At 31.4% G+C, this 15,153-nt stretch overlaps 2 protein-coding genes across 4 annotated transcripts in view; one reads left to right on the forward strand and one right to left on the reverse strand.

Annotated features, from left to right (window-relative positions):
- Window positions 1-320: 320 nt before the first annotated feature.
- On the forward strand, window positions 321-8,926 carry LOC132726819 (vacuolar protein sorting-associated protein 4A-like). The gene is made up of 10 exons (XM_060712195.1): window positions 321-950; window positions 1,217-1,260; window positions 2,071-2,190; window positions 2,388-2,428; window positions 2,706-2,836; window positions 4,464-4,621; window positions 5,088-5,262; window positions 6,514-6,625; window positions 7,450-7,593; window positions 8,001-8,926. Exons 1-10 carry the CDS (start codon window positions 934-936, stop codon window positions 8,079-8,081), a joined length of 1,023 nt encoding a protein of 340 aa, XP_060568178.1. The 5' UTR covers window positions 321-933; the 3' UTR covers window positions 8,082-8,926.
- A 362-nt stretch (window positions 8,927-9,288) lies between these two features.
- LOC132726822 (centrosomal protein of 192 kDa-like) overlaps window positions 9,289-15,153 on the reverse strand; it is a 48,044-nt gene continuing 42,179 nt past the window's right edge. For 2 of the 3 annotated variants that reach the window (XM_060712198.1, XM_060712197.1), the window contains exons 42-47: window positions 14,890-14,985; window positions 14,266-14,397; window positions 13,459-13,529; window positions 13,044-13,167; window positions 12,484-12,542; window positions 9,289-11,709 (exon numbers count right to left, since the gene is read on the reverse strand). In XM_060712198.1, the coding sequence (XP_060568181.1) occupies window positions 11,580-11,709; window positions 12,484-12,542; window positions 13,044-13,167; window positions 13,459-13,529; window positions 14,266-14,397; window positions 14,890-14,985 (612 nt within the window). In that variant the 3' untranslated portion in view covers window positions 9,289-11,579. The remainder of the gene's footprint in view (window positions 11,710-12,483; window positions 12,543-13,043; window positions 13,168-13,458; window positions 13,530-14,265; window positions 14,398-14,889; window positions 14,986-15,153) is intronic. The other variant, XR_009625262.1, reaches the window with a different exon arrangement.

The raw sequence follows: 15,153 nt of genomic DNA on the forward strand, positions 1-15,153 counted from the left end.
TATATAAACATGTAAACAAATAGCAATTTAATACTGGGAGTTGTTGACAAGTTTATTTCCAATATATAAAGTAAAAGTCATCCAAGACTAAGTGAATTCATAGATACAAAAGCAAACAATACATTATTTATATATTTACTATTATGGTTGTAGAAACCGACAGTACAAAATGCCAATTAATCTGTTGACATTTAGTCGGATTTGTTTAAAGTTGGCATATTTAAATTAAAAACGGTTGCCAGAGGTATTTTCAATGATATTTGTACCGAAAATGCCTTAATTTTCCTTTGGATGTTAAATATATACATTCGTTTTACATTATCGAAGATTACACTCTCTGTTTCTGTTTGCAACTGAAACTACTTACTCCGAGGTTATTATAGATAATAGCCGAGGACGTTCCGATTGATTCAAAATCATGTAAATGTATCTAAAAATATCTATTTGTAATATCATATAATATCATATGCTCGTCATATTTGTATGATATCATATGCTCGTAATCATGTGACTGTTGTCCGAATATACATACGTTAATATTCCTAATTAATATATAATATAATACGTTTTCATACTGTCGTTTATTCTATTGTTATTATTTGTTTGCATGTGTACATGTTGTACCTGTAAGACTATCACATACTTATCAGTTGTAGAAGCGCACATTCATGGTAGTGGTAACTGCTAAGTTAAGCGTGAATATGATTCACGAAATATCATGAAAATAATCTGTTAATTCCCAATCTGTTAAGAAGTATTGTTAGGAGAAATTTCTTACGTTACATATTGGAGCTACACGTATTGCTATTGTGATTTTGTAAAGGATTTTAACGCAAAAAAAATGTATAAAATCGACATACTCCTGTTAATAGAAAAAAGCAATCACTGTACATAATCCGAACACACACACTATATACACTGCGGAAAGTAATCATGGACCAGTCGGAAAGGTATGTACAATTGTTATGTTTTCTTTAAAAACAATAACACAACAACAAAACAAGTGCCGCGTTTTATATGAATAGGTATACATTACCATTATTATATTGCTGTTTTAACAATGTTCAGATTTGCGTTAAGTGCGTTGAATTTCTAAACCATTTATGATCATTAAATTGATTAAATTGATTTATTTTATCCTGTAGAAAGTATGATATCTGGCTTAACTGGCTGACATTCTTTTTGCACATTTCAATAAATATCTTTCTTTTTTTAGCGGAACAAGTGAAGACGAGAACGAGATCAAGGATTTTCTTACAAGTAAATGATTAATTTTATTTATGATTAATAATTATAATATTTACACTTGAATAAATGATTTAGAAAAAAAACACCTTTCATTAACATTAAGTTTTCGTTAATTTTTTTAAGTTGATGGCTGATTAAGTCATTTTTTTCGCGCAACTTTTATATAAGTCGCTAATATTGCAATTACATATACAGTAAAAACCCTCATTTAAGACCTCCATCTGGACTCGACCAAAATGGTCTTAAATTTTACAGGGTGATCTCAATTGTGATATTCTTATTACTTTTATATCAATATAATCAATACATATATTTAGTAGTATAACTGTACAAACTTGTAATACATTAATAATACACTTTGTATACAATGTCACGTAAACATTTATGCCACTGTTTAAAATGTGATTTGAAATCATATAAAATAGATCGTACACACGTGTTGTTGAGGATAAACATTTTAGCATGTAAATAATTAACTGATAGAATTAATTATGGAATTTCTGCAATTTAATGATTCCTTTATATATTTTGACAGATTAAGAACTATATAGAATATAGAGGCCCGTCCATTAAAAAAATATAGTGCATAGTATTCCATGAAATGAGAAATGTTTCCATATTAAGCACATGTATGAGGAATTTTTCCATATTAAACACATGTTTACGTGTTAGAGCATTCTGTCAAACTGCGCGTAAAGTGTGGGTTGCCTACTCTTTTAAACCAAGGTCTTTTAAATTTTATTTAACGCACTATTTAATAATATACGTTGTGTCCATTAGATTTTGAATAACATGTACATTTATTTTTCACGTGTTTTATAGGAGCTGAAGTACATGTAGAACCTGGTATAACATGGGAAGATGTTGTTGGAATTAAAGCGGCTAGTGAAAAGATAAAAGAGTTTCTTGTTTTACCTGTCAAGTTTCCAAAACTCTTTGAAGGTATTATATGTTCCATAGAATATTTGTCATAAAGATGTGATCAAATTTTCTTATAATTTTACGTCATTGAAGCAATTTGATAAGATGCTCTTGCAGAATCAATCCGACGTGAACTAACATTTAAATATACTATTGTTTGAATGACAATAAATGTGTCTGTTATTTTATGAGATAAAGAATCTCTTTTTCTTCTCCAGGTACTAATAGACCATCCTGTGTAGGATTGCTGATTTACGGGGTATTTATGTTTCTTCTACTTAAAATAACACTCTTCTTACTTGTTTTGCAATCTGTTAAAATCAACAGTACCCTTGAACAAATAATTTAAGTTGTTTACTGATCTGATAATTTGATACTGTTACAGTGACATACTTTTATTCATTAAAATTTCATTTACCAAGGAATAAAATTTGTTATTTAGTCTGTTTAACTGCATAAATATCAAACTGATCATGTTAAAACCCGCCTTCGGTTTGAACATTTTAATGTGGGTTTTTTTTGTTGTATTTTCTCAGCCTCCAGGTAGCGGAAGGACTCTCTTGGTTCAGGCGACAATTAATGAACTTTTCACGACATGCAGCAACTTTTTATGTTATAAATTATCAGCTTATGATCTGTTATCTAGATGGCTTAAAAATCCGTTAAGGTAAATACATTTAATAATTCATATTATCACACACCCGTGCCGATTTTGCGACTCCGTAAATATGGTATTGCACGGCCGTGCATATATTTTGACGTGACGTCATTAGCGTTAAACAAACATAGTGTAAAGACGCTCTAAATGTTAGCGTTATACTATAGACGCGTCAATGAAAAATGACTTATTTCACTTTAAACGGTCTTTATTTTGGGTATGTGATAAATAGAATATTAAATTCGTGTAAGTTCATTACTGAATTTATTGCACTCGTTGAATAAAATAATATTATGCTCGCCAGAGGCTCGCATAATATAATTTTATTCAACTCGTGCAATAAATTCAGTATTGAACTTACACTCATTCAATATCCTCTATGTATCAGTTTTTACGTTATTTGCATACGCAATGTAACGTTAGATGTAATTTGTGAAATTATATTATTCAAATACCAGAACATTATGCGTGGATTTCCTGACTGGGAATTTGACAATGTGGCTGAACTCGATCAGACTAGGACAAGCGACATTCTATAACCTAGTTTATAGATTCCTCATACAGAAAAAAATCAGTGTTGAGTGCGGGATTCGAACACACACAAAACTTACTTGAAACCTATGTTACTATATAAGTAAAATTTCTGTTTGCATGAGGAACTCCGCCTTCGAATCATCCAGACATCAATATTAAATCAACAAACATGGCTATTAGTAGCAGTCCTAATTTAACGGTATATTTCCGCATTGTAACGGATGTTTTCATACACATTTAATCTTTTTTATAAGATGATCCTTTTTTCTGAACGTGAGGAAGCTTAAACGGTTAAAGTGTGTTTGCAAACGTTGCACAAGAAAATCACATACATGTACGGACTCCTCCCGGTGAATTTTCGCATTCTTTGTTCTACAGTACTGTTCTGTAGTAAATCAGTCACATTTGAGGCTATATTCTGGATTTCACTATTCTGGATGAATTATATACTGTCTTCAGCTTTAAACATTAACACTATCTAAGTCCAATGAGGCCCAAAATATAATAGGTTAGCCATATACTTTTTTTTTCAGAAATCTTCATTCTGTTGTAACACTGTTTAAATTCACCACTTAAAAAAAAACTCCTGACTGCTGGTGGGTAGTACATCTTTAATCCTTCTGCCAACAAATGAGTTCCTGTAGAATAGACAAAAAACAACTTTTAAAGTCACCATATAACACACAAAAACTACACACATGCAATAAATGCACTTCAATTATGACCAACCTAACTAGAGATGACTTAAATTGGGCCACTTTTAAAATTTAAAAGAACTACTTTCTAGACTTGCTGTGTACCGGACAGCAACTACATGTATAACACAGTGAAGTAGCGCATACGCCAACTGATTATAGTCCTCATGTGCATGTTAAAATTCGTAGACGAATTTTAGTGTTACCGTGGGGTTTTCAGTTTAAAATCGTAATTTATGGACACAATTTTATGAGATTTACAACAATATTGTTAAAAAGGTTAATGAAACTGTAGAATGAGTGGTTTTTAGGCTGACGGCAAAATGTTTTTACATATTTGTTTAATGCAGCTTTAAGATTGTTGTTTCACATACCTCACGTTAACTGTTTTAAGATTTTGTTTGTAGAATATTTAAAACAATGATGGAGACAGCAAAGAATCAGGAACATAGTGTGGTGTTTATTGACGATGTAGATGCTTTATGCGAGTCAACGGAGCTGTGTTTGAATCTGAAAAAAGAGATGGACACGCAGCTGCACAGTGCTAATCCTAAAACTTCTAAAAGTAAACAATTTTTTGTCACATTTATGTTGAAGACATTATATGTTTGTACTGGGGTATTTGTAAATATAACTTTGTGAACACGGCGTTTTTGTGGCTGATTTTGTATTAAAAAAAAACGAACAATACTGAATAAGCCATCGTAATGTAAACGATGTACCACGATAATTCAAATTGTATTTTTAATTCTTAGAATATTCTGATTGATATACCATGATAATTGTTTTTTATATAACTGAAAAAAACATATATTACAAGTAATAAAATTGCTAGTATGAAATTAACAACTTCACTGGTACTAGTACATGTACTTAAATAAAAATATGATTGCCTTAACATATTTTTATAACAAATATATTCATCTACATTTATCATTTATTCAGTGAAATGACATGTGCTCTTATGTATTTATTAACATAATAATTATATGAGGCATAGCAATATAAATCGAAGCTGTTTTGGGTTTCAGGCTTTTGTCTTGTTGGGCTTTCAAATAAACCGTGGAAGATAGCTGAAGACAAACTTTTATTACAAATATTTGACATTCGTATTCCAACGCCACTACCAAACAATGTTGAAAGATGTGCAATATTTAAGAAACAGCTTGATTCAGCCCAACATTCTCTACAAGAGGAAGATATCCGGTATTACAACTTACTTCTTGGTTTAGAGATATGTAAAGTGAAAACATGCAATTTTTTCACTTTATAAAAATATGTCTGTCATTTGTTTATATCCTCTAAAATATGGGCAAAAAAGTAAGCATATGTATACTGCTGAACTGTTCACACTCTGTAATTGTAAGGTTGCATTTTACTTGCATGGATGACCTTATTTGCCTATTTTCTTTTTAAGTCTGGTTTAATAGGATACTGTGTTATGGATACATGTCTCGTATGCAAATCACATAATTTAGGAACTATCTGCATGGTCCAGGAAACTTTGTGTTGGAGTATTGTAAAATAAAAGGTTACAATCCAGTTACAAACTCATCCTGGTTTGATTAAAGTACATAGATATGTTGAATATTATTTTGATGTTAAATACCCTAGTTACATTTGGTTGAGCATAATTTCTGTTACTCTATGTTCAATGAATAGCAGTTATATATTTATGCCCCCACAATGTGGGAGCATATAGCGTTGCACTTGTCCGTCCGTCCGTCCGTCCCGAAATCTTGTGAACGCAACTCATGGCAGATTTTGCTTAAACTTACAGGGATGAACAACCTTAATGTGTAGATGGTAGTAAAGGAAGGAATTTTTGCTGCGACCAAATTTAACAGAATTATGGCCCTTTTTTGATTTTTTCACTATATACTATGTAGAAATTTTGTGAACGCAACTCCTGTTAAACTGGAGGGCAGATTTTGCTTAAACTTCCAGGGATGAACAACCTTAATGTGTAGATGATAGTAAAGGAAGGAATTTTTTTCTGCGACCAAATTTAACAGAATTGTGGCCCTTTGTTGATTTTTTCACTATATGATATGTAGAAATTTTTTGAACGCAACTCCTCTTAAACCGGATGGCAGATTTTGCTTAAACGTCCAGGGATTAACAACCTTAATGTGTAGATGGTAGTAAAGGAAGGAATTTTTGCTGCGACCAAATTTAACAGAATTATGGCCCTTTGTTGATTTTTAGTTTTCAACTTGTGGCACATGTAGTCCAAAAAATATTTGACCTAGAGTCATAAGATTGACAGAACAGTGGCGTGTGGGGGCATCCGTGTCCTATGGACACCTTTCTAGTTTCCTCTTGATTCACTTGAATATTTCTGTCTAAAGGACGTTTCACAATATTGGGTAATTATGATTACTATGATTATGTGCTTCTATCTGCAAGAAATTATCGTTCTATAAATAAACGTGTGATCGTATATTAATATTTCAGAAAGTTCGGGGAAATGTCTGTTGGAATGACTGGGGCTGATATTTGCTCCGTGGCAAGGGATTCACTTTTACAACCAGTCCGAAAAGTACAAGCTGCCACACATTTTAAACAGGTTTGTATATTTTATACATTTTTATATAATAAACAATTGATTACACCCAAAAGTCCAAGATTAGCTATTTTTGTGTGAATATATAAATATTTCGGCGTCCGTTGTCAACAAGCGTCTATTTGTCTCGATATATTGATCAGAATCACCTTCAATATGCTGTATACAGCAGTCATGTGTGTTCTAAATATAGTTTGCTCATGTTATATCAGATCATAATTTTAATACATGCATATTTCATGGGTCACAAGGGTTAAAAAACTGTTTAAACAATTTCCCATTACGCATAATTGGCTCATCACCAAAATACTTAAATGATCTTTTATCAGGTTTGCTTAAATACGCCGGTTTTTACGTTTCTAAAAGTGTTGTCTTGGGATCGAAAATATATAATCTTTTAAAGTCTTCTTCTGAACAAATGAATGGGTAATTATCAAATCTCTGACTTTTGTTATGATTGTTAAAATAAACTTTCTAAGCATCTGAGTAAAAAAAAAAGATAAGTTTTATTTCAAGTCGGCAAGTTTTCAACATGAAAATGGAAAATATTTTTGTTAACACACAAAACATGGTCTGGATCTTGATGGTACATTTCAGGGCCTTTTAGCATATAAGCAACGGGGGAGAGGAGTAAGTGCAAGTGAAATATCTCTCAATTTATTCCAATCGACAAGTGTTCATGGGAAAAATGATTGGTTTTCATAGATTTCCCTGTAGCAAGTGTTGACATTCTATCATTTATATGTTTCTTGTTGATAATTATGATATCTAGGCCATGTTGATTTTACTGATAAAATTATATTTTAAACACAATCTTTGTTTAAAAGGTTTGTGGGCCATCTGGAGAAGGCCCAAATAAAACGAGAGATGACCTTTTAACACCATGTGACCAGGATGACCCCGGCGCTATACAGATGGACTGGACTCGGATATCAGACCCTAATATGCTTGCATCTCCAGTAGTAACAATGGTGAGCTTATTATTTTACAAAAAGTTTCATTGTGAAAAACGCAAAGCCGCGTTTTGATTATGTTTGTCCATTGATATTTTCTTTTTGTTTAATCTAACTGCCATGTGTGAAAATGTATATGGTACATGACTCATTCAATATGTATAACAAGGAGATGCGACGTCTTTCAAGCTTGAATGGAGATAGAAGACTATAAGATAGGTTTCAATTTGTGCATTAATTAAGATAAAGGTACAAGAGGGCACCTCTATAGAGCAAACATGAGATTTCTCAAGTGAAAGGATTTGTGATGCATGAAATAATCCAGATAAAATGTATGTATGATCGTGACTATTTTGTAGACAATGACATCAGCAGATCTGTTAAAATCATCTTTATAACTTTTATATTTTAATTTATAATCGTAGGATGATGTGATGAAGTCTCTGTCAGCACAGAAGCCAAGTGTGAGGCAGGAAGAATTGGCCATGTATGAACTACCTATGTGACCAACTTACATATACTCACTAGCCAAAGATACGTCTTATATGACCTGTAAATGACCAATGAGAAATAGACAGCTGTATTATGAACTGCCTGTAGCTACAACTAGGTTCTTACTCTATACATGTATACCGTATTACATATCTTATTATACCTCTCTGACTTGACTGAATCAAGAATGTGTATTGATCATTAATCCGTTTTAAACTTTTTATTATTATTTGAAATAATTGTAAAAGTGTAACTGATTACTGTAAAATTCTATGAAGTCTATAAGCCCTTAAATTTTGTATACTATATTGATAGATTTAACATATATTTAAACCTTCTAATTATAGAAAGCAAATGCAGTTCAAGAAAGGGAAAAAAGCTGTCTGTCCAGTTTTGTATTTGAACAAGTCTTAATATTGCCAGAGATTTATAATGTGTTATGATCTATCACTTTGGAATTTCTAAATAGCCTGGGAAATATTTAGTCATTTCTGTCTTTGACAATATTGTTTCTCTATACACATAAATGGCTTGTCTAAACTTTAAAATAATTCTTATCTTTACATAAAGCATAGGGTTCTTTATTCACATTCCTAGTCAGAATTCTATTTCTCAGATAGTCATCTATAAAATACATTGTAAATGCATTCACCTAAATGGAGTTATTTGACAATTCTGTTATTGCAGTACAGCAATTGTAGTTATTGGAAATTTGATTTTTTCTTGCAGTAGCCTCCACATATTTTTAAGTTTCCTTGAGATTAATATGTGTACCTGCTTTTATTATTTTTATGATTACTTCAATATCTACCTCAACTCTCCATCAGTAAAGATGGATTTCATTGAATGTATATTTACTCAATAATAAAATCATATTTTGAAAGAACTGTGTTGAAAAATTTATTACTTACGCCCAGTGTACATCAACACATAGAGATGAATGAATTCCTGTATAGTTTCAATTAAAGGAAGTCTTAAAACAAGTATTTGTACAAAAGATAAGTCATTCCTTTCGTCCAGAAATATCTCATATTAAGGTATCAAACATCATCAATAATGGTGTAAGACAACTTTTTTTTCTTGCACTCTGTATCTTTTAAAGGCATTCTGTAAAGGCAAGTGACCATGAGGACACAATCAGTGTCTTACAGTAGTAAAACCTTGTAATATTAACAACATAGTGTAAATACCTCGGGAGAAAAAAACAAACAAACACAGCTGTTTAACAAAACTTTCATTTTAATATAAATATATTACATTAGATGGATTATACAGGTAAATTTTAAAGTACAAAAATATTTTATTACAACAGCAAACCCCTGACATGTTAATGAATTAGTAGTTTAAATAACCAGCAACATTATGTTGTATTGTTATATTACACTTCGACAACAATTAATCTAAATCAACGATACATTTTTTAACTATTGTAATAAAACGACAAGACTTTTGAATATATGACATTGACATGAAAATAGAAACTATATAATACATATGATAATTACTGAAAATAATTTGAAGACAATTATCTTACAAATATAATGGAAACAATCAAATAAATACAAAATGTACACGAGTAAATGCAGGCTGGTACAAAAATATCAGGTTGATGAAATGTTTATATTGAGATTCTAGGCACGTTTAGAGTAACACCATGTTTTAGAAACACAGATTTCTGGTATATGTGTTTCCATGGCAACTCATTCACAAGTTTTATATACATCTCAGCACCATCATAGCAGAATTTCATGCAGTGATAGGGTTACTAAAATTAACTTATCTTTTCTTGATATAATTTTCAATAAAAGATCAACTAAAATCTAACAGTAATTTAAGACTAACTTCATCAGATTTTTTTAGCAAAATTACTATTTCCATGTTATATACAAAATATTTTATTTCAAATTCATGACTGCTAGAAAAGCATTTGAAGGGTAAATCACTTGATGAAATATCAAAATACATGAACATTAGCAGAAGACAAGTTTTTATCACAAATATCCAACACACAGGTTCCCATGCCATTTATTTCATTAAATTACAAAAAATTATGATTAATCAATACTAAATTGTTTTAATTCTTTTAAATGTTACTTTATGAAATTATTACAATTTCTGTGTTTATCAAAATCAAACAGTTTGTCCATCTGATCACCACTCACATATCATTTTAAAATGAAAACCAATTATAACACATGGAATACCTTCAGGGTTTAAATCAATATTACTAGCACCAATAAATTACAATACTGCTTTACATTTTGATTCAACTTTAAAAAACTGTTTTGCATGAAAATGTTAGAGAAACGGGTTAAGATGAATTTACAACAAATGGTTACACAATTACTCTGCTAGAAATGAAGGCAGAAAAAAGTGGGTCACATCACTGAATGTTTAACATGAATTTCTGGAACTTTGAAGGAACAATTTGTATCTTACTAACTACATGCCTGTTACAACCATTTGTACAGAAACCTTGTAATATCTCTTCTTTTTCTCACTCCTTACTCCCTCCCGCAAAAAATGTTATTTGAAAAACTTCTGCAGTTTTGTTTGTTTGTTTGTTTCATTTTACGCCTTTTTCCAACAGTATTTCAGTCATATAGGCGGGTAGTTTCCTAACCATCGTTCCTGGAGAGTTACACCAGTACTAGACTACCTTCCTCCGCGCTAAACTACCAAAGCATCTCCTGGGGATCGAACCCACGCCAGAGAGGTAACTTCTGCAGAAAAACAATAATCTATTTCCATATACATGTTTATAAATATCTAAATTTCACCAATCATGAACACCAATTTTACCATTTCAATCAAATTAAAATTATTCCATGAAAACAATTAAGATTCCTGTTATTTTTCACCTAATTTTTGTTGAAAATTCAGTTTTAACATGACAAAAATATGGTTCACTAATAACAACAAATACTTGTACATGTTACACATTGTACACAATTGAGACAGAAATTTAATATATATTCTAATTAGGTTAACATTTATATAAATTTAGTTTACCTGTCTATCACAAGGGGAATATATCACAGACCTATTCCTACATTCAAATATAACCTAAACTTAAAACTCGTCGTACCACAAATAACCTCGTTTTAAACCATCATAAATTTGAGATCACTTTTATCGTCTCGTCACTATTATTTTCATACATTATTCCTGTTTTAATGTTCAGCTAGTTAACATTCACATTCTTACAAAATATCTGTTCACTGACTGTTGCTATAACAACACAACATCAGATCTGATTGTTGCAACAACTTCTTTCATTCTCCCTGTAAATAACTTATTGTTTATTTTTACCTCCTTTCATTTCACTTTCAAAATATTCAAATGTCAATTACAAATGGTTCTGCTCATCAAAATTTTTCCTTTATTAACAGTTACATGCTATTGTAAATGCACTAAGTTTCATGATTCAATCAAGTCAAGTTTTCCCAAACATTTCATTTTCATTAGAGACTGTATGTATATCAATTATCAAATAACTTTTTTTTGCGTAATCAGTGACAACTCCCTTTAACCTGTAGCACTAAGTTATCTCCCTTGGAACTCTGAAATTTAATCACATCGGTAAATCGACCGCTTCTAGATGGTCGAAATTCTACTGGCAACTTAATGAACCTCTTCTTTCTGCAAATATATAAACATCAGAAATAATCAAACAACCATAACACACAAATGGTTTTATTGTTTCTTCCAGATATGTATCAATAATTAATTTTTTGACCTAATTTTCTAGTCAATAAGGTAAGCTTGCCCTTTAACCAGAGGGCAATTCTAGTCAACATAACAAACATTTCTGATTGTTCATTTGTTGACAAGGAGTGGTCTACACTTGTCTAGGTCTAATACCCTACAAAGATGTGTTGAGAGTTGTCTAGGTCTAATACCCTACAAAGATGTGTTGAGAGTTGTCTAGGTCTAATACCCTACAAAGATGTGTTGAGAGTTGTCTAGGTCTAATACCCTACAAAGATGTGTTGACAAGGAGTGGTCTACACTTGTCTAGGTCTAATACCCTACAAAGATGTGTTGACAAGGAGTGGTCTACACTTGTCTAGCTCTAATACCCTACAAAGATGTGTTGAGAGTTATCTAGGTCTAATTCAAGAATTAAGACAGTTTCTCACTTGTGATGCAAATTCATGTTTTTAAGTACAATTAAGCTAGATAAATAGCTATAAAGTGTTTTTTATTTCATGTTTTTTTAAAAGTTACTCAATATAAGGACATCTTAATCCTTATTATCATCAAATAATCATACATGTATATTACAGAAACTGACATGCAGCATGTATAGACCCATCAACCACCACAAGGGAAATAACTTCCTCACATGATATAATTTAATGACCCCAAAGGATTATAATCTACGGCAATAAAGAAACAAGATAATAAACTTACGCCACTTTGAACCTTGGATGCTTCACATAAAATGGTGGCTTTGGTGTGGTTACTTCAACCTGAAAGATAAAGAAGGCAAATATCATCATATATATATATATTAACCTATATTTACCTAAATATTCATTAAAGGCACATTATGCCTCAGAAACAGATGAATTTTTACTTCTTTTTATAGGGCAAACATGAATTTTATAATGTTTAAATAATGAATTAGAGAATGTTTGATACTTGTAAGTTGTTTCCCGAGGAAATTAACAATAATTATGAAATAATATGTCATAAAAGTAGCAAAATGTAAACAAAGTAGTATTTTGATTCAATACAATATACTTATTCACTATAACTGTGCGTACTGCCAAAAAGTAACAGACGAAGAAGATGGTTCAGGTAATTGGTCAATGAGTAACTTTTTGGATACTATAAAAGTACACCAACATTAAAAAGCTTTTGAGAAGTAAAAATAAAAGCATTTCTTAGAAATAATGGGCCTTTTAACAAAAATGAACATTAACAATTCAAAACTTCAAAATATTACAAATCACATCATAATTCAATACCTGAACTTCTTCATGATGGCTGTTTTTCATGTCAGTTTTCATGATGACCGACTCTCCACATTTGAGTGTTGGAAACTCTAACACATCCTGGGGTAATCTTAACCTTGTATTTTCACCAACAAGTCTGAAATAAGAGTAATACTTGCCATACTAATATAATCGCTTTTTCAAATACAATTCAATTACACCATTTATTGTTCCATTACATGTTGCTACACAACACATTCATAGAAACAATAAACTTATAAATAACTAGTAATCAATCAAAGGACCATAGCCTTACACTATGAATAAGATAATGCATATCTGTCCTTGAAAGTAAAACAAAATCAAAGAGAACTTCAGACAGTTAAACTATAGCGGAAAAAAGTTAAATTTTTGTTGCATGCTCAACCGAAGTATAAGATTAACTTACTTAGGTAGCAAGTTCTCTACATCAATGCTAGAAGGTTTACTTTTACTGCTGGCATCCATGTCTTCCATACCCTGAAAAATATTTACATTCATTCAAAATATCATTTTCTATGGTTTGACTAAAAGTCACACAAACTTTGTTGTTAAGGTGGGCAACTTTGAACTTTTACTTCTAGCTAAAGACCTTTGTTGATTTGAACAACATTAAATATGTAAATTAAAGGCCTTATAAATTCATATAATTTTTTTTAACTTTTTCATACATAAGACAACAAAATAAGCGACCCAAAGCTGGGCTTTTTTTCAAGCTGGTCATAATCTTTTTAGACGTCCAAAAGATGATGCCATGTATCTTATCTCTAAGAATTTCTTTTCATTTATAGAATATTCTTTATCGCCATAAACCTTTGTCTTGAAGCAGTGTGCACATCCCTACAGTCTGACCGGGCCCTATAATGTTGGAAACTTGAATATTATATTTTGTTATTAAAATCCCTTAAAACTGAATTTAGCCTGTTCCAAATTTTAAGCAGGGAAAATCCGTTACACAAATTAAGCAGGTTAAGAATTAAAGTTCCCCCTTTCTGATACCATGACAACCAAAGGTCATCATATAATGGAACAATTACATCAATAACAGGTCTTTGCGCAAGGAACATCCAGGCAAAAAGTTATATAGGACACTGATCTAGTGGTATCAAAGACATAAAACAAATGCCAGACAGTAAGTAAATGTAAGATCTCTATCTGGCACTTGGTGAAAGGTTAACTTAGTACGTTAACTGAAAATAAAGTGTATAAAGTTTACCTCTCCTGTCAGATGAATACGTATATAATCTTGATGGGAAGATGAAGTGTCACTCTTAGAGTGACCACTGGTTTGTAGATCCCAGTATTGTGAAAATGTGCCAGTTGATCTTGGCATAAACTTTAGTGTCAACTGAAAATTGAAGGGCAAAATATTACACTGACATTGAATTTAAAAAAATTTTTTTTTTAAGTTGAAGTTTTTCTATATGTTTGGCTGCACAGCCTATACTTTCCTATGCTAGTAATAGACATAAGTTACAAATTTTGTTTAAATATTCTTATAATTCTTCCAAATGTAGCTCAACATTGATTTCCAACCCTGCTTCTATGTCTTAGGGACCTATTTAGTTGGGTTTTACATCACACCAACACAGTATAGGTCATCTTGTTTAGCTTCACTAGTGGAGGAAGATGTAAGGTGCCCCTCTATACATTATTTCATGCACAAACCAGCACCTGAGTAGAACCATCAATGTTTTGTAAGCTAGTTGGGTAGCTTTCTCACATGTAGAATCCACAGACGCTTGTGCAGCTTGAACCTGTAACAATGAGGCAAGATACCGGTTTGAGAAATGCTGAACCTGTGAGTTGAGGTAAATTAACTAGCAATAAAAGTTTGTACCTGTGCAGTGCCTTCTGGTGCTAGTTTACCAAACTGTCTTGAGAAATCAAACACTTTGTAGGATACTCTAAAAACCTCTTTATTATTGTCATCACTCTGTTCAAGATAAAAGTATGTTACAATTTTACTAGACATCCGTGTTTTAATGATTCATACATATATAATATCTTTTTATATGAATATCTTCATCCATGCAAAACTCATTTGATTTTTTTCTCCTCAAAATGAATTATTTTATGTAATTTAATGAAATACACAAATGCA

This window comes from Ruditapes philippinarum, unplaced genomic scaffold, assembly GCF_026571515.1.
Source record: "Ruditapes philippinarum isolate M1 unplaced genomic scaffold, ASM2657151v2 ctg333_1_1_1_1, whole genome shotgun sequence".
NCBI classification, from domain to species: domain Eukaryota; kingdom Metazoa; phylum Mollusca; class Bivalvia; order Venerida; family Veneridae; genus Ruditapes; species Ruditapes philippinarum.